Source organism: Brassica oleracea, chromosome C7, assembly GCF_000695525.1.
Source record: "Brassica oleracea var. oleracea cultivar TO1000 chromosome C7, BOL, whole genome shotgun sequence".
In the NCBI taxonomy this organism is placed as follows: domain Eukaryota; kingdom Viridiplantae; phylum Streptophyta; class Magnoliopsida; order Brassicales; family Brassicaceae; genus Brassica; species Brassica oleracea.
Window position 1 is genome coordinate 22,813,082 of NC_027754.1, and position 21,629 is coordinate 22,834,710.

Genomic DNA, 21,629 nt, shown 5'->3' on the forward strand with positions numbered 1-21,629 from the left:
TGAGGGGAGACATGGTTTTTTTTTTTTTTTTTTTAGTGTTTCGTATATTTTTAGCATTTTTGTAATTAGATTATTTTTATTAGTTTGCCAAAATACCAAAACCGAGTTTAAAATTGAAAAATAGTTTGGATGATGCTGGAAGTTGTCCGTTAGTGTTTCCTCGATTATTGTGTTCTAACTTCTTCTGAGCTGAACGATAGATAGAAGGTGTAACTCTAACTCATGTATTGAATCTGAGTTAAAGTTATTAAAACATAAATTTTCCAGAAAACTTGTGAAATTGTTTTCCATTAATTTTCATCTCAAATTATTTTTCTAATAGTATAAAATTTCTTCAATCTTTTTTATAACATCATCATTTTATTGATTTCAAATCAATGTAACAGATTACATGGAACATGAATTACTATGGTCGTACAACTATTTGTATCATTTATAAGTTCCACAACACTTTAAATAGAATAAAATCGGACAAAAACAGATAAAAACACGCTTCCCAATTTATTTCGTTAATTTTTTTTGTTGCCTATGAAAACATGAGATTTCTACTTAGTAGTAGTTGTAATCTCGATTAATTTGTCTCTTTTAAATTTTCAAATGGTTTTATTGGATTAATGTACTGATATATATATATATATAGTACAAATTAAGGTTACTCTTAAACGATTACATCCACTGGTCAAGAAACAACATGTGGCCTATTAATCAATATGTATTAACATTTAAATTTGTATCTGTTTCTATCCTTGTATATTCTGGGAATAATGCTTGTCACCACAATAAATTTATATTTCCGGTTACTTATGCTTTGCAGCTCCCTGAATAGAGATGTTTGGTTGTCCCAAAATGTATATATTTTTTGTTAGATTTTATTATTTATGTTTCTATAGTAGTTATTTGTTATTATGTTTACTTTTTTTGTATATATACACATTAATTTTTCTCTACAAAATTTGTTTTGTTTTCATTAATCCTTGACCGTTTTTATCCCATATGAATAATTTTTTTTCCTAACTCTACTCGAAATGTAGTCATAAGGTTATTAGTGTATGGTGAAAACTTCGTTCATAATTTTGTCATGTCATCTCTATCACACCTTTGAAATAATGTTCCTATATAGTAGTAATTTCAGTTACGGAGAAAAATTCATTTTGGACAGTAAAAGTAATCATGGTCATAAGCTGTCAAATACATTTCCAATATCTTAATCTTGTTCAAGTCCTGGTCTTCAACCCATTTGTAAACTTCAAATCGCTCTGTTGTTCAATTTTAATTGCTCGGCCTATACATCTTTGCCCAAAAAAAAGCAGACAAAAAGCATCACACAAAGAACTTTCAAGTTTTTCAACGTGTTAAACTATTTCATGCTTCTCCAATTTATGAAAGGCCATTTGGAATTTAGGGAACGTTAGATATTGCAAGCATGCAATATAACTGTAAACTTTCATCAGTTTCTGAGAAAGAGAAAAGTTAGAAAATAAATATATTTGTATATATGTTTTTTTTTTTGCTTTAAATTTTGTGAATATATGTATGTTGTATTTAGATTTTAACAAATTTAGTTCTTCTTATATTTAATGACTCAATTTCCCGGGGTTTTCAAATAAAATTTAATTGAATTGAGATTTGTTTATTTATATTTTAATATCTGTTATATATATATTTCTACCAATTACAAAAACATAAATTAGTAGATTTAAATTTTTAATGTATTTTTGTCTGACAAATTTAGAATGGCAAGAGCTCACAATTGGTTGTAACTTTACTATTCTATTAAATTGTGCTGTAATTTTATGTTTATATAATAAAGTAAAAGTAAAAAAAGAATAACTCATTATTTGTTATAGTTTTATTATTGGAATCATATATGATGAAAACGACGAATATAAGTTAATTAAACTTTAATTATAATCTTTGTACTTTTAATCTTAGATAATTTAGGCTTTTATGTACAACAATTATTAGCTCATAATTGATTTAAACTTTGTTTTGTCTTTAAGATTATTGAATTCCAAGATAGAAAATATTATTTTATACACTTTTGACCGTATGACTTCCAAACATTACTTTTTTTTTGTAAACACTACTTCCAAACTAATATAGTGAGTAATATACAAAAATCTTAGTTGGAATCATTTTATTTCTTCGTACCAGTATGAAAGTTATGATATCATTTGAATTTGAATATGCTGTCTTTAAACTCATTTGCTACCAATTGAGATAGTTGAAAAGAGAGAAGTTTGATCACCTCGAAAATTCTAAATGTCCTTATTTATAGTAAAAATAGATAATCAACGTAATTTTCACTACACATCAGTTTATTGCGTCCAAAGTATCAGTCGAGTGTTCTATTTGAGGTGTCCCGTTACTTTTTTTCCTCTCAGATTCCATCACCCTCTTTTCTTTCAGTCCTCGGTTCTGGTTTTGATCTGATCCACTTCGTTTCTCACATGCATGTTCTTATAGAGTATAATGACCACCAACGCTAAGATTCTCTTGAATATATTCTTCATGAACCATATAGTTCCACGACTCAGGATTATAAGCGAGTAAAATCAGTAAACCAAAACTAAGACCATTCTCCTTGCAAGATGCAAGAGAATCTCCCTAGTCAGTATCTATTCTTTTTTGTTCCTCCAAATTTTGTTGATCATTCACTTGGCTCTCTTGAGCCTCTCTTCTTTTCTTCTCAAGATAACTTGGCCACCCAATGGTGACTCTCGGCTCTGTTTTCTCTGCAGCTTCTCACCTCTGCCACCCAATGTTATATCACTGTTTCTGTTCATGCGTATTCTTTTGCACCTCTCAAAATCTGAATATAACTGTTCTTGCAAATTTTCAGTATTAGCTACGATATTTTTTTCAAAGGAAACATGTTAGTTCAAGAACTTAGAATCATACAGTGTTGGAATCAGTAAAACATGACTTGTCTAAATGAGTTAGCTCAAGTTCAGAATACTCGTCCAGAATAGCACGCCTTGTAATGCAGCACTACATATTTTATAGCTTAGAGTCCCCGTAATATGTCTTCCAAGATATTAAAATTAGGTGACCATATTCCTTTCAAAGTAGACAAAATTATATAGTGGAAATACGAACTATTGTTAATTTTATTATATTGCAACAAAACAACTTAAACATAAAAGATTTTGGATATGAAGCTTACCAGCTTTTTCTTTACTTGCCGGTTCTAACTTAATCGTTGGAGTGGTAGTGTGAAGCAACTAACAATCTGTACAGCTAAAAATTAATTATAACATAGACTGAACTGAAAAACATTTCAAAAGTTCCTCTTTCTATAAGTTAAGTTATCACTAGATGAGAGATCATTTCTTCCCTTCTTCATACTTTTGATCATGTAAATCTCGATACAATGAGCTACAGTTAAAAAAAAAAGAATTCATGAGAGACGTTTCACTTTTGAAATCAAATCAAGAAGCATGAACAAATCTATGTACAGACGAAGAAAGATATAACAATCATGGCTCTTTTTGTAAAGAACTTCCAAACCTTTGAACAAACCTCCACCACATAATGAAATGTAATTGAGCTGTAAAAGAAAAGTTTTAGGTAGTTATCATAAATTGGGGAAAAAGAAGGCCGCGAAAGTCTATTGGAATAGAAAAATGAGTGATCTCTCAAAAGGGAGATAATTCATCTATCAAAGACTTCTTGAGATCATCCTCACCTTGCAAGCTCTGATATCCAGTAGCACAAATGCAAAACAGAAAAAGTTTGCATGTCATCAACATAAGTAAAACACCTCTTACAGATAAAAAAAGAAGAGCATTGGTATAAACGCCCATACCTGGACATGGGAGACTTTTCGTGGATTTTGTGGCAATAGCTTTATCTTCTTGTGGATTTCATGGTGATAGCTTTTATATAAGAGGAGAAACAAAGGGAGGAGAAACGAAACCATAAATAAAGGAATAAAGAACATACTGAATGATTCAGAGGATGTGTGGTAATGGCAATTGGCAGGGATGCGAAGCGATTCCGACGAAGAGGAAGAGCCGGAGAGATCATCGATGGCGTTGAAGATTAGGGTTAGAAGAGATGGGCTTGAAACGGGCTATCTCGAATTGTTTTAAGCCTATACAAATGACCCGGCTTTTTCTGTGAAGACTAAAAATATGTGTGACATGGCAATTTAAAGCTCTATGATTGGTCTGAATTTCCAATCCGACGTGGACGCGCTTAGAGGGCTTGATATCCTGCTTTTAGTATTGTGATTTCTTCTTTTTTTAATCAAGTTGATATCCTTCTATTACTATAATAAAAAAAAGGAAAAGATAAACTGTAAATATTACATTCCATATTTTAATATAATATTTTCATATTTGGATGTTGGTGAGAAAGATTTATGTATCTAAAGTAGAAAATAAAAAATTTTTAAGAAATTTTGGAAAATAAAGGAAAAGTGTACGTAAGAATAAGAAATTGTGAAATTGTGAATTATAACGAGCTAGTTTCTTTCCGACTTCTAAGAGACGGTTTTTCGGAGCTCAACATCACCCGCATACCAAGGACTAGGAATTTGCGTGCAGATTCTCTCGCTAAGGAGGCGAGATGTAGCGGTACTCTTTTTTCCCATATAGATCAGATCCAGCCGGACAGAGCGTCTCTTCGGAATGACTCAGACCCTTCTATCGCTTGATCTTAGAAGATGGGCGTCGCCAAAAAAAAAAAAAAAAACTAGCTAGGCTGACAAAATTAAATAATAGATATGTATTCAATATCAACCTGGCATACATATTGTGCCAAAAATGTATATAAATCTTGATAAAAAAGGTCATTTTCAAATTTAAAATAGTATGTTTCTTTCCTTGTATATACTAGGTAAAGAACTCGTGCGATATCGCACGGGAACTCATTTTATAAAAATAAATATGCTACATTTCATCAAATATTTTTTTACAAAACTGTTTATAATTGTTAATTTTTGAGGAAATAGATGTGTTACAAAATTATATTTTATGCAACTTTATTATTTTATTAATAATACTCAAAAATTTATTGCATATGAAAAAAAAACATATTTATAGAAGAAATATTGATTGAGATATCTAAACAACTTATTAAGAATAAATTGACTTTTTACAACGAGAAGACACAACTCTTAAAACTACTTATGAATTGAGATATTTTTAACTACTTTTAGAATTTTTTTTCCAATAGTAACATTTTGGAAAAACACAAAACTAATCTCAATATTTTAAGAAAAGACAAAACTCTTATAATGAGAAGTTAAAACTTTTAAAACTAATAAAGACACTTATTAAGATATTATAATCTCAATTTAATGAAATACACAACTCTTATAATGAGAAAACTTATAAAATCATTGTGATTTTTTGTTATGATTAGTCAATATCCACAATTTATTATATTGAAGACTGAATGGTGCAATAGTAGGTTAACACCAAATGTTGCAATAGTTGGTTAACACCAAAAGTTGCAATGATTTATACCAAAAATTACAATTAACAATAATTGCAATGGTTCATCACCACTAACAGTTGCAATGTTTCGTATAAACAGTTGAAAATTTTCCACCAAACAGTTGCAATGATTCACTTCAATGGTTGAAAACATTTAAACTGTTAATAATCTTCTCATATTTATGTGTCATAATGATTTTCTAAATAAATAACACATTTATCAAATTGATGTATTTATTTTTTTAACCAACACAATTATTAGGATAAAAGATACATTTTTGTAAATTTTGAAAATTTTCTTTAAACACATGAAAATTTTAATTAGGATGAAGAAACACATAGTTAGGATGAGAAGACAAATTTTAGACATTGAAACAACTTTAAACTAACATAATTATTAAAATAAAAAGACACAATTTTAAGATGAAAAAATACATACTTATATATTTTGAAACTTCTTTTAAATCAATGTTATTTTTAGATGAAAAAAACACATTTTAAAGATAAAATATACAACCTTTAACATTTATTTGGATAGAGTTATAATTTTTTTGACATCAAAAACTATTTTATTATTGTTTTGTTTTGTTCAAAGGATATTCTATTATTCAAGATAGAGTAGATAGTTATTATAAGATATTACTTTTACAATATATTTGAATAAACACATCATTACAAAAAAACATTCTATTCCATATGAAAATACATATAATTAAAGAAGATATACTTATTGAGATATTTAAAAACTTATTAAAAATTAATTAGTCTTTTCTAATGAGAAGACACGAGTCTTAAAACTAATAATTGTAGAAAGACATACATCAGTTAAGATATTTAAACTAATTTTTAAAACAATTCCAATAGTTGCATATTGAAAAACACAAAATTAATCTCATTTTTGTATGAAAAAACACAACTCCTTAAAATAATAAAGACATTTATTAAGATATCATAATTACTTAAAAAAAATACAAAAGTTGCATAATTAGAAAAAATGTAGAAATAAGATATCATAATTATTTTTTTATATGTAAATACACAACTCTTAAAACTAATAAAGACACCTATTAACATATTATAAATACTTTTTTAAAAATATTCAATAATTTTATAATGCAAAAATGTAGAGAAAACACTTATTGGAATATTTTTAACTATTTTTATAATTTTTCAGTATTTGCATGTTAGAAAACAAAACTAATATCAAATTTTTATGAAAAGACACAACTTTTATAATGACAGACACAACTATTAAAACTAATATTTGTACAAAGACACTTAATAAAATATTATATCTATTTATAAAAATATTGCAATGGTTGCATATTGAAAAAATAAAACTAATCTCAGTAAGATGTTATAAAAAAAAACTAATCTCAGTTTTTTTATAGAAAAATACAACTATTAACATTAAATGAGATTCCTATTATTAATAGAAAAGACACAACTATTAATATTAAATAAGATTCCAATTATTAATAACAATTCCTAACAATAACAACCGTGTTGTTCGGGGAAACCATGGCATGATCTTTATCATGTTGCATGCACCATAAATCTTAGCCTTGCAACGTTTAGAGAGTTACGATCAGTAACATATAAACCAAAGAACATAATATTTGACTAAAGAACATAACCGTTGAAATATTAGAATACAAAAGTTTAATATCTTTCAAATTAACAAATTAGCGAGAAAAGTATTAGCGAGAGAATTCCGATGATTCTCCCTCCACTGTTTCGAGGCCTCATCGAGAATAGAACCCATCCTCGTCAAATTAATTGTACCAAGAAACTACCAAGAAAAAATATCGAAAATCTTTCGACAAATCCTGTTTATCATAAGAAAAATTATTCCCAGCATGATACAAACATAACACTACAGGAAAACACTGAGAAAATGAATTATCGGAAACTTCCGAGATTCGTATGTTCTCGGAAAGTCCTCGCAATTCTGTCACAATCTCTCCGATGAAATAAGTCATCGCTAATTGTCGTCGGAGTTGACGACGTTTTCTTGTAACGTGTGAGCCAAGATCACAAATTTGAAATTATATATACCAAAAAGGTGTAGAGGAATCCCTTTTCCAAGATCATGAACATGGACTAATTATAGTTCTTCAAAAATAGATAGATATGGAAATCATAACTTTTCAGATTATAAGTAATTATTTTTAAACAGAATTAATATATTCTGAAGAGACACATCATTACAAAAAGCACTTTAATTATAGTTTACCATAATCTATTATAAAAAATATATCATATGCTGAAAATAATTTTTTCACAACCATTTGTAATAGTTACATATTAAAAAAAATAGTGACATACCGAAAAAACACAATCTTCTACTATTTTTTGTTGACAGCGTTTTATTTTAATATCTTCTAAAAGTTTGTACCAAATTATTGTACAAAATTTTTTTCTTCGCTATTTATTAGATTAGTGAAAATTTTATTTTGAGTATAGCATTGACATAGACTATTTATAGATTTTAAAAAATCTATTTAAATAGTCACATCTTTTCAATTTAAAACTTTTTTTTTTGAAATGGTACTTATATGAAAAGTTACAATTTTTCATTTTAAATACTCACAATTTTTAAAATTAACACATAACCTTTCAACTTAAATGGATTTCATAACCTTTGGAATAGTCACATCCTTTCAATTTAAGTCGATAATTTTCAGAGTTGCTTGTTGGAAACACATATATGTCCAATGTAATTTAATACACATATATTACCAGGGTTATCGAACTGACGTGTTAGGATACGACTAGACGATCTAATTAGAAAACCAAAATCTACTTGAGCTAGTTAGTGTGGCTTATAGGCAATGTGACTCTTGCATTATTCAGTAATATTGATGGTCCCAATCTATTAAGATTATGCATGGCATTTATAACAAAAAAAATAATAATGAAAAAGAAAACCGGTTGTTCGGAGCAAGGATATACTCTACTAGATGTTGTGACTTACGTGTAGATTGAAGTGATGATAATATGGGTTGTTTTTCTTGTTGTAGATGTGTAAAGCCAAGGGTTTATAATTTTAAACTTTGATCGATTTCAGGGTTTACATATCCACCATTTGAGTTGATGATCAAATAAACAGTCAACTTAGAATATTCAATTAGCTTGGAGACATGGCTCGATACACATACACGTCCAGTAACCAAGGAAAATAGCTAATGAGATGTTCACTTAATTTTTCTTCGACACAAAAATAGATAGAAATCTAATAAGCACATAGATTGCCGAATGAAATCCAGTGCGGGCTTTGGCGAGTGTTTTGGGGGAGCGCTAAGGGTGCAAATATGCAAGGTCGTCACTTTTTCAGGGAAAATAGTTCGTTCCCCTATGAACCAGTTGTTCCAGGTTTTTTCACACACGAACTTTTAAGTCATCTCAAAAACCACATGAACAACGGAAAAATAATTTATTCTCCTATGAATTAGTTGTTCTCGGCTATTTCACACACAAACTTTTAAGCCATGTCAAAAACCACATGAACAATTTTTTTTTTGAATTACATATACAAAATATCGATTTTAAACTAATTCTCCCAAAACCGTAAATAGTGTTGTTTAAATGTTAACTTGGTTTACAAGTGGAGGGTTGGTTTCATTTGGGTTGATAAAAACAGAATACTATGTCGTTTTTTTCTTCTTCTTTTTGTCAACTGCTCTTCTTCTTCAGAAATATTTTTACTCTTCATCATCAATTGAGGATAAAAAATTGTATTCTGCATTTTCGAGTTATATGACATAGTAACCGGTTGGGGTAGATATTTTCGAGTTATATGACAGAAAGCGTATAAAGAGATCATATGACATTAATTTCTGGATTGAGGAGAATATATATATCCCTGCAGAACCGGAACCTGAGAGTAACATCCGCTTACGGAACCAATCAAGCGTCCTAGACTGCGCCAATTTTATAGTTCCTTGTGACAATACATGGAGATTGGTAAGTGTAAGTTAGTATTTTCTGATCATGTAAAATGTTTTATTCTTTTGCATGATAATAAATTTTATCCCCAATTGATGAAGAGTAAAACGATTTTTGAAGAAGAAGAGAAGTTGACAAAAAGAAAAAAAAACGACGTAGTATTATGTTTTTATCAACCCAAATTAAACCGTCTCTCCACCTATCATATAATCCAATTTAACTTTTAAATAACACCATTTACGGTTTTAAGGAAATTAGTTTAAAATCAATAGTTTGTGTATGTAATTCAAAAAATAGAGTTGTTCATGTGGCTTTTGGCATGGCGTAAAAGTTCGTGTGTGAAATAGCCGGGAACAATTAGTTCATAGGGAAATAAATCATTTTTCCATTGTTCATGTGGTTTTTGGCATGACTTAAAAGTTCATGTGTGAAAAAGCCGGGAACAACTAGTTCATAAGGGAATAAGCCATTTTCCCCACTTTTTCATTACATTTATCTGTTCCAGTTTAATTGTCGTATTTTATAGTAAAACTTTTTGTTTCAAAATAAATATCATTTTATAATTTTAATGTAAAATTTATTAATTTTATATTCTAATTTATTTTTATATTTGTTGAAATATGGTTAGGTGTATTTGTGATTGATATTTTTATTTAGTAAATATATAAAATTAAATATTTCTTAATCTATGTCCACAGATCTAAAACGATAATTAAAATGAAACGGAGCGAGTATTATTCTAGAGTCCTAGATTTTGAAGTTCTTTTAAATTATCGATCCGACTTTTAGAAGCATCTATCAATAATTCAATATAGGAAAAAAAATATTATATGGCACAAGACCACCTATCTTTTGAGCCGGGCCTAATGAAATCATCCATGATTTATTTATTAGTGATGGTAATATGAGCCAAACTAAACCACAGAGATGAGCACAAGTACTAACAGCAAGTGCCAGACTTAAACCACCGTTCATGGGCCTTAATATCTAAACATATAAAAAGAAAATTACACTAATATAGTGACTAAGCAAGTTTATTGCTGATGACACTGACGATATTGGGTAGAACGGCTTTATAGGCTTTTTCAGAAGGATGTGCAAAGTCCCAGAATACATGGCTACCAGAATCTAAGCATGGAACCGGAGTCATCACCGAGCAACAGCATGGTTTTGCCGTTCTAAACCCTGAAATGTATTAAAAATTTTAATCTATAACCCTTGGTTTTATATATCTGCAGCAAGGAAACCAACACATGTATTAATAGTTAAGCCAGTGTTGATCAATTTACCATATTTACTAGGATTTTCGATGACATCAAGAAGTGAGTTATACATATCGATGTAGACGAATTTGCCATCAGGGAGACTTTGTCTGAATTTTACGACCAAATTCGCTACCTTTTGATTATATATCTTAGCACCATGGTTCACATGGGGAAGACATATCAAATCTCCGCTCAATTGTCTCGCCCCTGGCAAACACCCTAGTGGTAACGTTCCAAGGACCGCAAATTTTCTAGCTCCCATATTATATAGATTCTGCATTGATTGTCATATTAAAGAATAGTTATAACTTAACAATATTATTTAAATAAGAAGAACTATAACCAAAACATTTTAGATTGTCTTACATACCTGCATGAACGTAGTTTTCCATTCTATGAGCTGATCAGTGTATGTTTCGATATTGTATCTCAATTTCTTAGCCCGAGTTGCAAAAAATGTGATAGCAATATCATTATTTCCAGCAGAGATTAGAACCACGGCATTGGCTATAATCTCTTTAACTTTAGCGGCGTCTCCAACTTCTTGGCTTAATTTTTGTATGTAACTTTGGAAGTCTTTCAGCTGGTCTTGTACCCATATAACGCCCTATAAAAGAAGTCCACATAGGGTTTATTTTTAACTAACGTTACCATATAGGATAATTTAATCAAGATCATTATCTTTTCTTAATGAAGGTAATAACTATTATGTTTTTATTTAGTTACCTGTATAGATGCAGTGAACTTGTCTAACCCTGAACCACCAGACGCAAAGCAAACTCCTGTAGGAAGCTCACTACTTTTAAGAAATGAGCTACGGAAAGCAGGTACAAGATTCTTTATCCCTAAACCCTCGGCTACATATACACATATCATGACATTTCATTTTTTAGAATGTAGCTATATATAACTGTTAGTTTATACTCCATTGTCAAATAATATTTTAAAATTTGTTTGATTATGAGTTGGATAAAGAACAATATACCAACTAAATCCGATAGTACTCTTCCATTCCCGAATCTTCCAGTAGGTATATGATAAGGAAAATTGCGTCCGTATGGCAAAAAATTGCTCTTCGACACTGTCATTAGCTTATTGTTGTTACCAGTATCGAGAATCGAATCTCCAAATGCAAGAATCGCTGGAAATCTTCCAGTTTGTATAGCATGAATACATGAAAGCCATAAAGATAACAATACTACTAGAAACTTTGTGGCTATACAATCCATCTCAAAGAGATTGCTAATTAAGTACGTTTTTATGTTTTTTCTTTGTTTTTTACTGGCTCTAATTTTGTGTTTTTTGTTTTAATTTTTACATTATCGGTTTACATAGATTTATACACAAGTGAAGGGTTGAGAGAGTTAATCGAGTCCCTCAAATAATGGTATGAAACTTATTTATTTTGTGGTTAAATGAACACTCCCCACTTCTATCATTAGACTGAATTTATATTTAGTAAACCTAACAAATCAGGTCTTACCACACATTTGCATTGAATTATCAGAGTGATTTACCCTACACAAATGTGTAGATTTAATCATATTAATGTGGTTATCATTCATGTTCTATATTCAACTTGATTACTTCAAAGCAGCAATATTATATTTATTCACTAGAAACTATACAAATGACACTTAAATGAATGATAGAGGGTGTAATTCAATTATAAATTTAAAAAAAATTTAAATCCAACAATAATCTAGGGACCCAATAATCTAATGTTTTTAAGTTATAGTGGTCTTGGATCTCTTGTAAATCATAACTATAAGATTTTAACATTTGCTGTTATTCCATGCAGATTTCAAATACTTTATAAAAATATACTGTAGATCTTTTTTCTTACATAATCTAGTGCAAATCTTAGATAAACATGACTGGCTCGGTGAGGAACACTCCTCACGTTTGATACAAAACAAAGGCTTAAATGTTGTTTGCATTATTAGTCGCAGAAACCGCTCATGCCTACATATAATACGTTGCAAAAGTTTTCCTTTTGGTGAGATTAATAATGTAACAAAGATAGTTATTAATCAGATATAACGGAGGTATTTTTTAACAAGTTTTTTGTTTAAGGTTTCAAAAGCTCTCTCAGTGGGGTGGGCACCGTCCCAGAACAAATAAGACGATGTATTGGGACAAATTTTTGATGTCTTCTTTTTGCAGAATACACCTCCTCCCGTTAATCCGATTTTGCAGCACGGTTTCTTTACCTCCTCAAATCCTGCATGCAAATATGTTTTTCAAATTCATATGATGATATATGATAATCAACATATATGAATAATAACAATAATAATTACCATAGTGCGCAGGGCTTTCTAGAATTTTACTGAAGATAGAGTAGATGTCCATGTAAACCAACGTAGAATTTCGTAGGGTTTCCGACAGTTGATCCAAAATAATAGCGAGCTTAGAATTAAAAAGCTGAGCAGCATAATTTATCTCTTCATCACAAATTTTTTTGTCCTTTACTCTTTGTGATGGTGTACAACCAAGCGGTGGTGTTCCGATCACTCCTATACGTCTTGCTCCATATCCATACAGTTGCTGCCCAAATATTGCATGTAAATTATTTTTTTTTTGATAAAAAATCACATCGTATGAGTTTTCTTTTTTGGACTAATTTAAATCGTTATGTGTTTTCGATAATAGTAATATGTACCAAAACGAAACTGGCAGCAGAGTCAGCCATGAGGGTGGTGTAAGAGTCGATGTCAGTTTTAAGGTGTTGAGCACCAATTCCAAAATATGTATAAATCAGATCGGTGCCTCCTGCGACCACAATGGCTACTCCTTTGGACACTATTCGTTTAGCCTCTTTTTTTCCTACTAGCTTCTTTACTCTCTTTATATAGTCTTGAAAATATGACAATTGGTCCAACATTGGTATAACCTCCTGATTTAAATAATTTAAAATGATAAGTCAGTGTATTGATAATAATTAACGTTGCAAAAGATAAATAATGATCTAAGGGATTGTCAATTTGATCTTAATTCACCACTGATTCAGATGTTTCAGGATCGAAGCCAGCACCACCCGAAGCAAAAGAGACGCCCGTAAGTAGATCGCTTCGTTGTAATTGGTTTTGTTGTAGCTTCTGGTCTAAATATGCGGGTACTATTTCTTTTACTCCCAAATATGTAGCTAGTGGAAGCACGAAACAATGAGAAAAGTACTTAGAGGAAATACTTAAAAACGAGTTAAGCCAATATCAACAAAAAAAGACACATTGGGCCAAATTTTGGCGCAAAAGAAGATGAAGGTGAAAGTTTGGGAGAGAGGGAGTACGAACATATATAATCAGAAGCGACCTTTCCGTTGCTGAATCTACCGGTGGCTACTCTGGAAGGAAAATCCATACCATAGGGACGATAGTTACTTTTTATCTTTGACTTTAAATTATTGTTATTCCCTGTGTCAAATATCGAATCCCCGAAGAAAAACACGGCCGGTATGGTTTTGTTTTCTGGCTTAGGTGGTAATGGGGCAGGTGGGCTAGGTTTTGGTTTTGGCGATGGAGCAGGTGGGCTAGGTTTTGGTGACGGGGCAGGTGGTGGTACAGGTTTCGGAACTGGACTAGGTGGTTTAGGTGGTGGCGGTGATGGGCCTGGCTTTGGTGATGGAGCAGGTGCTGGTGGTGGCTTTGGTTGCGGCTTTGGTGGTTGAGGTGGGCATGGAGACGGGGCAGGTGCTGGTGGTGGCTTTGGCTGAGGCTTAGGTGGTATTGGTGGACATGCCGATGGACCAGGCGCTGGTGGTGGCTTTGGTTGAGGCTTAGGTGGACATGCCGATGGGCCAGGCGGTGGTGGTGGCTTTGGTTGCGGCTTAGGTGGTGGGCATTGAGATGGAACAGGGGCTGGTGGTGGTTTTGGTTGAGGCTTAGGTGGTATTGGTGGACATGCCGATGGACCAGGCGCTGGTGGTGGCTTTGGTTGCGGCTTAGGTGGTGGGCATTGAGATGGACCAGGGGCTGGTGGTGGTTTTGGTTGAGGCTTAGGTGGTATTGGTGGACATGCCGATGGACCAGGCGCTGGTGGTGGCTTTGGTTGCGGCTTAGGTGGTATTGGTGGGCGTGGAGATGGGCCAGATGGTGGACCAGGATTTGGTGATGGGCCTGGTGGTGGGCCAGGTGGTGGGCCAGGTTCTGGTGGTTCCATTGGCCATGGATACGGCCAAGGCATTGATGGCCAAGGTATTGATGGCCACGGCCAGAGCCGTCGGTGGACTACTTGGGCATGGGACGTTGTCACAAAGAAGATACAAAAGGATATGAGAAAGACAACAAAACGAAATAGTATCGAACAAGAATGGACCATAGAAGATTGCTTCATGCTTTTACTACAAGTAGTAGTAAGACAACTTCCATTCAAGCGATTTCAACCGTCATGTCAATATGAATATCAATCTGCGTGTGCCTATGTATATATATTCATTACGTAAACTAGGGCATGCAATTTATGTGGCCGTCTTGGAGATGCTTGTGTGACACGGCTTCTCATCACACATTTTGAGACCTACATTATATTCCATTTCTAGTCGGAACTTAACTCTCTTAAGTATCTTTCGTGACTTCTCGGAACCTAACTCTCGCGTAAGTATCTTCAGTATCTAGAGATTAAACACAAAAGATATCATCAATTAATTTGATTTTTGGAGTTAGGGTTATGGCAATGTAATATAGTTTCCCACACAAGACACAACTTAAAATCAATAATGTATATGTGACTGTGTCTTAGGGCGAAAAGTTGGGTTGGCCATTTCAAAGATTGATGGGCTTTTAATATGATTTTAAGTTTTTAACCTTTAGTTATAAATGGAGTTCGCCCTAACCTCCCAGACACGAGTTTCGAGGTTCAGCCTAGATCCATGGCCTCTGGCGCCGGCGACGCGTTTTCTCGCCGGCTCTGGACATCTGCGTCGAGTATACTTTTCTCCGTCACTCTCTACTTCATGTTTCATTGTGCTACCTGCTTGTTACCGGTTCGATTTCTTTGGCTATTTGGAGGAAGGAGGTCCCGACAGACGCTACGACGAAGACGAGAGCTTCGAATCTTCGCCGTGCTGCTACCTGCGGTCCTATCCCTTCGTTTGGTCCTTCTTCCAGCGATGAGTCGGCGATGAGTCTAGAGGATTCTCTCGCCGCCGCAAAGCTCTGGTCTTCGGGTTTATATCCTGACGTACCTCTCTCTGGCGACTTTGTTCAAGCCTTTCAACTGCGTATGGAGCATCGTTCTCAACTGATGAACTCAACCTCTTCGTCTTCGGAGAGGTGCGAGTCCCACCAACCACCGTGTGCTGCTCCTCCTCATCTAAAGGGCGCCAGATCTTACAGTATCACGAGTCCAGATCCGAATCTACTCGGTGAAACTCCAATCTCTCCATCTTGTAAAGTGATGCTCTATTCTCCTCCGGGTTGTCTACGAGACGGTGGTAGTTTTCCTCTCCGGCGAAGCTCTTCCGGTGGCCACTCTGTCGGCGCCGAAGAACATCTTAGATCCAAAGCTTCCCGGCTCGTACGGACAACGTTCACTGAGCTGATGTCTCTTAATGATTGGGCATGGCCCATTTGTTTGATGAAGCTAGTCAGCCTGCAAAGGCCCAGTCCCATAAAAGAAAATTCGACCCAAATTTCAGTGGCTTTCCATGCTTGGGTCAGTGTTTCAAAGATTCCCGGGGGGATCTCTCCTTGCTATATATTTTCATATATGGCCAATGGGATGAATTTACTGGTGAAGTCACCAGTCTCGGTTCTATTTCAATCAACCTCTTCTAAGGATAAGGTTTCACCATCATGCCCTCTTCCTATGGATAGAGGTGTCTCCTCGGACTCGTTTCCGGGAGTCTGTTTCAGTTCTCTCATCGATTTGTTATCTTGTGGAGCGGTCTCTACGGGACCTGAAGATGCAATCGAAACTACCTTGGTAGTTTTTGTAGATGAGGTCAGGACTTCAACGTCACTTTATGTGACTATATTTTAGTCGTCAGACTTTGTTGTGAAGGTTCCTTCGACGCATTCAAGCATCGTCTTGAATTCGCTGTCATCTTCGGTTGAAGATCTATCTTGCTTAGCTTATATATATGTTGTAGTTTATGCTTATTGCTAAAGAGGATGGATAATTCTCTCTTTCTATTGTAGTGAAGAAGTTTGAGTATGAATGAAAGTAAGTTTGTGTTCAAAAAAAAAAACCTTTAGTTATAATTCTATTTCAGCCAATCAATCTTATCTCTTTGTAATTCGATTAAGTGAAACAAGAAGGATAATGGATTCTGTTTATTGAATTGAATCATCACATAAACAAAAAGCGTAGGTCGTTAGAAGAAATTCAACAGCATTTTTACATTTGATTTATTTAATTAGGCGCAGCTTCTATATTTTCAAAGAGGAAAAAGTTTCAATGATATTTTTCCCATCATCCCATGATAAAATTGCCCTATAAATTAAGCACTCATCTTTTTTTAATTCCTTGTTCCATGTTAATATTATACGTATCATACCATAGACAGGAACTGAAACATTATACCAACTAATGTTCCAAAAAATACATTAAACCAAATGAGTTACAGCTTTTATTTAGCCAAATCATATCATCAACGGACACATCTTAAATCTACATTTATTTGTCATAAAAAGGGCTCATGTCAGTCTCTACAAACTTTTTGGTTAAAATTCTATAAGCTCTTTCCGTTGGATGGTAACTGTCCCAAAACATATAAGAAGATACATTGCTGCAAAGAAGTGATGTAAATTGGTTGCAAAGCGGGCCTAATTCGACCATCCCTGTCCCGCAACATCCTCTATCAATCTCATCAAATCCTGCAAAATTCCCCACCAAAAATGAGAAAAATAATAATAATCTTAAGCTCGTTCACACACAACAGTAGTTACCATATTCTTTGGGGTTTTGGATCATATGAGCGAAGAGAGAGTAGATATCAATATACACCAAAGTGGCGTTTTTCAAGGTCTCGGCTACTGAATGCAAACTTCTGGAGAGTTTGGTATTGAAAAGCTGAGCTGCAACGTTTATTTCATCAAAACACTTTCTCTTAAGTCCCCCTCTTGCGGTTCTTTGTATCGGTATACACCCGATTGGCGAAACACCAATGAATCCTATCTTTCTTGCTCCAGATTCATATAGTTGCTGCCAAATTTTGATCACTCTATGTTCATCAGGTTTTACTTTATCTGGCTCATATAATTTTCAAATTTCAACATACCATAGCGAAACTTGAAGCAGAGCTAGCCATATAAGAGGTATATGCATCGATGTCATATAATAATTCTTCTGCATGTGTACCATAGTATGTGTTAGCTAGATCATCGCTACCCGCAATCACAATGGCTAGACTTTTGGATATTATGTGCTCAGCTTTCTCTTTTCCCACAAAGCCTTTTACTTTCTCTATATATTCTTGAAAATATGTCAACTGGTTTGACATCGGTATTGCGCTCTTAGGTATAACATTGGTAACACATGAAAACAAAAATGTTATCAAATGAAATTAGGTTTTAAAATTAATTAATTAAGGAGAGGTAATTCGAAAGGCGAAGGATAGTCCGAAGTTATTACTACAACGATAGGTGTCAAAGGATCGAAGCCAGAACCACCCGAAGCAAATGATACACCAGTGACGAGATCTTCATGGGTTAGCCCTGGCTTCAAGTATGGCGGTAAAGTTGGTTTTACTCCTAAAAATTCCGCTGTGAAAGTAAAGACCAAAAAGATCAATTTTAGTAAGAATGTTTCCACTGAAAATACAAAAAAATATTGATTTTTTAGCTGACGCGATGCCATCTTACGTAGTTTTTTTTTTTGAGAATGATCTTACGTAGTTATGATGAAAATATTTTACGTATAAGTTTATGTATTAATAATTTCTATTTTTAGACCAATAAAACCAATCCAAAATTTTAAGATATGAAATGGAACAAAGTTAGTGAAAAAGGCAAATAGGGTCGTCGTTACTGTGCGAGTAACAATCATTAGATATGATCTTCTTTGTTTACTAAGCTTCTTTGTTAAATATTTTTCTATGGATTTTTTTCAACTTTATTTTGTTGCATATTTTTCAAACTTTTGGGTGAAAATCCATATATTGTAAAAAAAAAAAGTTATTTATGATTAATTTGAAAAAAAAATCTTAAGTAAAAAAATGTACTAAAAGTAAAGGCAAAGTCACCTATAAAATCAGCAGGAATCTTGCCATTGCTAAATCTACCGGTGGGAAGTCCATGTGGAAAATTCATGCCATAGGGGGGAAAATTAGCTTTGACTAATGTTGAAATGTAATCGTTATTTCCTGTGTCTACGATTGAATCACCAAATGCAAAGATCGCAGGAAACGTCGTGTTACGTGTCCTAGGGGGCGCTGGTGTCGGAGCTGGCCCTGGACTTGGACTTGGACATGGACATGGCTTTGGCTCTGGAGCTGGGGTTAGCCCTGGACTTGAAGATGGCTTCGGCTTTGGACTCGGTTGTGGAACCGGGGCTGGCCTTGGACTCGGCTCTGGAACTTGCTCTAAGCGTCTAGCTGAGGCAACGAAGAAGATAAAAAAGAGTGGGAGGAACAAAACACATCGAAATAGTTTGGAACAAGAAGGCGAAACAACATTATATTTCATCATATTGGTTATATGTTCTTACACGTCTGATAAGGAAACAAAAAAGAACTTGTTACGAAGCTCCGGAATATAAAGGAGTGTAAGACAAAAAAAATAGTATAAGTGTCTCTATTCAGATAAAAATAAATTGCGGACACAAGCATGCGGTTTTGATGGTTACAAGAAGAAGAAACTTGTCTTCTATGGCTTCTTCTCATTCATTCACACATTCCGAACTTTCCTGATATTCCGTAATTCATCACTAGTCTCACTCTCGTTTTGCATTATTTTAAATACACTACTTCAACACTGTTTCTATCCAAAAGAAAGTAAGAAAATACAACATGCTTCCATTTACTATTTAGAGAAAATTAATTGAATGTATAAGAAAAGTTGGTTTATTACTATAGTGTTAAACATCTTTTAAAAATTACTAAAATGTTTAGACACTCATAGTAAATGACTGTAAGGACCTTTGGTTAGTTTTTTTTTAATTAAAATTATTTTTAAACATTAAATCCACATCACTAATTGAAATTATACATCAGCACAATAGAAACCAAACTGTCTCTTCTCCATCTAACTACATCGAACTTTAAAAAAAAACTAACTAAGAACATTGTCTTTGTCGTCTCGAAGAAGGAACCGCGAGATACTCATCGACATTGTCTGTGTTTACTTCCTCTTCGTCGAATTAACTCTCTGTCGTGATACTCTGTTTTCTCTGTTATCATTGTGCCCGAAATCAGAAGTCTTCAATCGTTTGTACGAAATCGTCTTCGCCGCATTCTTATCTACGAGTTCGTCTTTTCCGGTAGGATATCGCGACGTTATATATTGTGTTTTGGTTGAGTTTGTGGGTCAGTTATGTATTATATTTCACCTGATTTATATTTTGTTGCGACTGAGATAGGGTTATGTTGCGGCTGTGATATGGTTTTGTTGAGGGTTTTGTTGCGTCTGAGTTAGGGTTTTGTTGCAACTGAGTTAGGGTTATGTTATGGCTGAGTTATCATTGTGTCATGAATAAGTTAATGTTAAGATGGCTGAGTTACTTTTATGTTGTGGCTGAGTTACTATTTTGTTGTGACTGGGTTATTCAAACATTTTGTGGCTGGGTTATCACTGTGTCGTGAATAAGTTAATGTTATGTTGTGGCTGAGTTATTGTTAAGTACGGATGTGTTATTGTTTTCTTGTGGCTGATTTATTGTTGAGTTATATGATCAGATGGATGCTGCTGAAGTTAAATCAGAGGATTACCCTCCTAGACTTTACCTGAAGGGTCTTCTAACCTAGAAGGTAAAGATATTAATCACAATTTCCGTCCAGGACATTTCCCCCACGTTAGAGAAACAATAGGACTTGATGTGTGGGAAGAATTGGTGAACTCTCCCATTGGAGTAGTTGCTAGGCTAGCTGGACGCGAAAGCATGTGGTCTGGTAGGACCGTGCACTATCTACTGTGTAGACAGCTGCGAGTTCTAAAGAAGGAGATATGGTGTCTCGTGGCTGATGAGGCCATCAGGTTTAGCTTGCTCGAGTTTGGTGAGATCACTGGGCTAAACACAGGTCCATTGCCAACAGAAAAATTTGATCCTGATCAATACAACGCGTTTTGGGGGGAGTTGAAGGTGCCGCTTGGGATGGAACCCAAGTTAGATGAACTGAAGGCAGCATTAGAGTTATGTCTGCTTTGGAGTTTTGAAAAGCGTAAGTGGTTGGGGCTGCTACTTCTTCAAGCCATGGGAGTCTATTGTTTGCATCACAATTCAAAGATACCCTTTCAAAGTGCAATAAGGGTATTCGACGATGAAGCCATGAGGTCGTATCCATGGGGTCGGACTGCATACGAAGTTCTGATTGACTCTATTAAAACGTTGGCTCCAGAAGGAGGTTTTTACACAATAAGCGACATGAAGGACGCGTTATTGATTTGGGCATATGAATCCGTCGCCTGCTTCGGTGAGAGTTTTGGGAGAGTGATCAATAACGAAGACGTTCCGCTTTTACGATGGGGTGGAAAGCGTACACGTGCAAGTTTTGATAAATTGTTGTCTGCCGAAATCAAAGAGCATGGCGAGGTAAGGTTTGGTGGCTGAGTTATGAGTTACTTAATGGCTGAGTTATTATATTTGATGGCTGAGTTATTGTTATTTAATGGCTTAGTTATTATATTTGATGGCTGACTTATTATATTTGATGGCTGAGTTATGAGTTACTTAATGGCTGAGTTATGTGTTATTTGGTGGCTGAATTATTTTAGTTGATGGCTGAGTTTTGTGTTTGTTTGGAGGCTGAGTTTTGTTATAACCTTATGTTGCAGGTGCGTGTGAGGAGAATGGTTTTGAAGGACTCAATTGTTGG

At 33.9% G+C, this 21,629-nt stretch overlaps 4 protein-coding genes across 5 annotated transcripts in view; 1 reads left to right on the forward strand and 3 right to left on the reverse strand.

Moving 5' to 3' along the window:
* Positions 1-10,254: 10,254 nt before the first annotated feature.
* On the reverse strand, positions 10,255-11,949 carry LOC106304954 (GDSL esterase/lipase At5g63170). Of its 2 annotated transcripts, none has more exons than XM_013741334.1 (5): positions 11,643-11,949; positions 11,384-11,439; positions 11,028-11,264; positions 10,682-10,931; positions 10,255-10,577 (listed from the first exon to the last, which is right to left on the reverse strand). In XM_013741334.1, exons 1-5 carry the CDS (start codon positions 11,884-11,886, stop codon positions 10,417-10,419), a joined length of 948 nt encoding a protein of 315 aa, XP_013596788.1. In that variant the 5' UTR covers positions 11,887-11,949; the 3' UTR covers positions 10,255-10,416. The 2 variants fall into 2 exon arrangements, with proteins under 2 accessions (XP_013596788.1, XP_013596787.1); XM_013741333.1 differs by having other exon boundaries at positions 11,384-11,514.
* A 517-nt stretch (positions 11,950-12,466) lies between these two features.
* LOC106305315 (anther-specific proline-rich protein APG) lies at positions 12,467-15,065 on the reverse strand. The gene is made up of 5 exons (XM_013741693.1): positions 13,954-15,065; positions 13,660-13,805; positions 13,323-13,556; positions 12,961-13,207; positions 12,467-12,881 (listed from the first exon to the last, which is right to left on the reverse strand). Exons 1-5 carry the CDS (start codon positions 14,990-14,992, stop codon positions 12,691-12,693), a joined length of 1,857 nt encoding a protein of 618 aa, XP_013597147.1. The 5' UTR covers positions 14,993-15,065; the 3' UTR covers positions 12,467-12,690.
* A 2,095-nt stretch (positions 15,066-17,160) lies between these two features.
* On the reverse strand, positions 17,161-19,365 carry LOC106304853 (GDSL esterase/lipase At1g20120). Its single transcript, XM_013741238.1, has 5 exons — positions 18,843-19,365; positions 18,233-18,363; positions 17,880-18,113; positions 17,548-17,803; positions 17,161-17,475 (listed from the first exon to the last, which is right to left on the reverse strand). Exons 1-5 carry the CDS (start codon positions 19,285-19,287, stop codon positions 17,276-17,278), a joined length of 1,266 nt encoding a protein of 421 aa, XP_013596692.1. The 5' UTR covers positions 19,288-19,365; the 3' UTR covers positions 17,161-17,275.
* A 1,127-nt stretch (positions 19,366-20,492) lies between these two features.
* LOC106302870 overlaps positions 20,493-21,629 on the forward strand; it is a 7,888-nt gene continuing 6,751 nt past the window's right edge. The window contains exons 1-2 of the mRNA XM_013739277.1: positions 20,493-20,547; positions 20,595-21,346. Coding sequence (XP_013594731.1) covers positions 20,493-20,547; positions 20,595-21,346 — 807 coding nt within the window. The remainder of the gene's footprint in view (positions 20,548-20,594; positions 21,347-21,629) is intronic.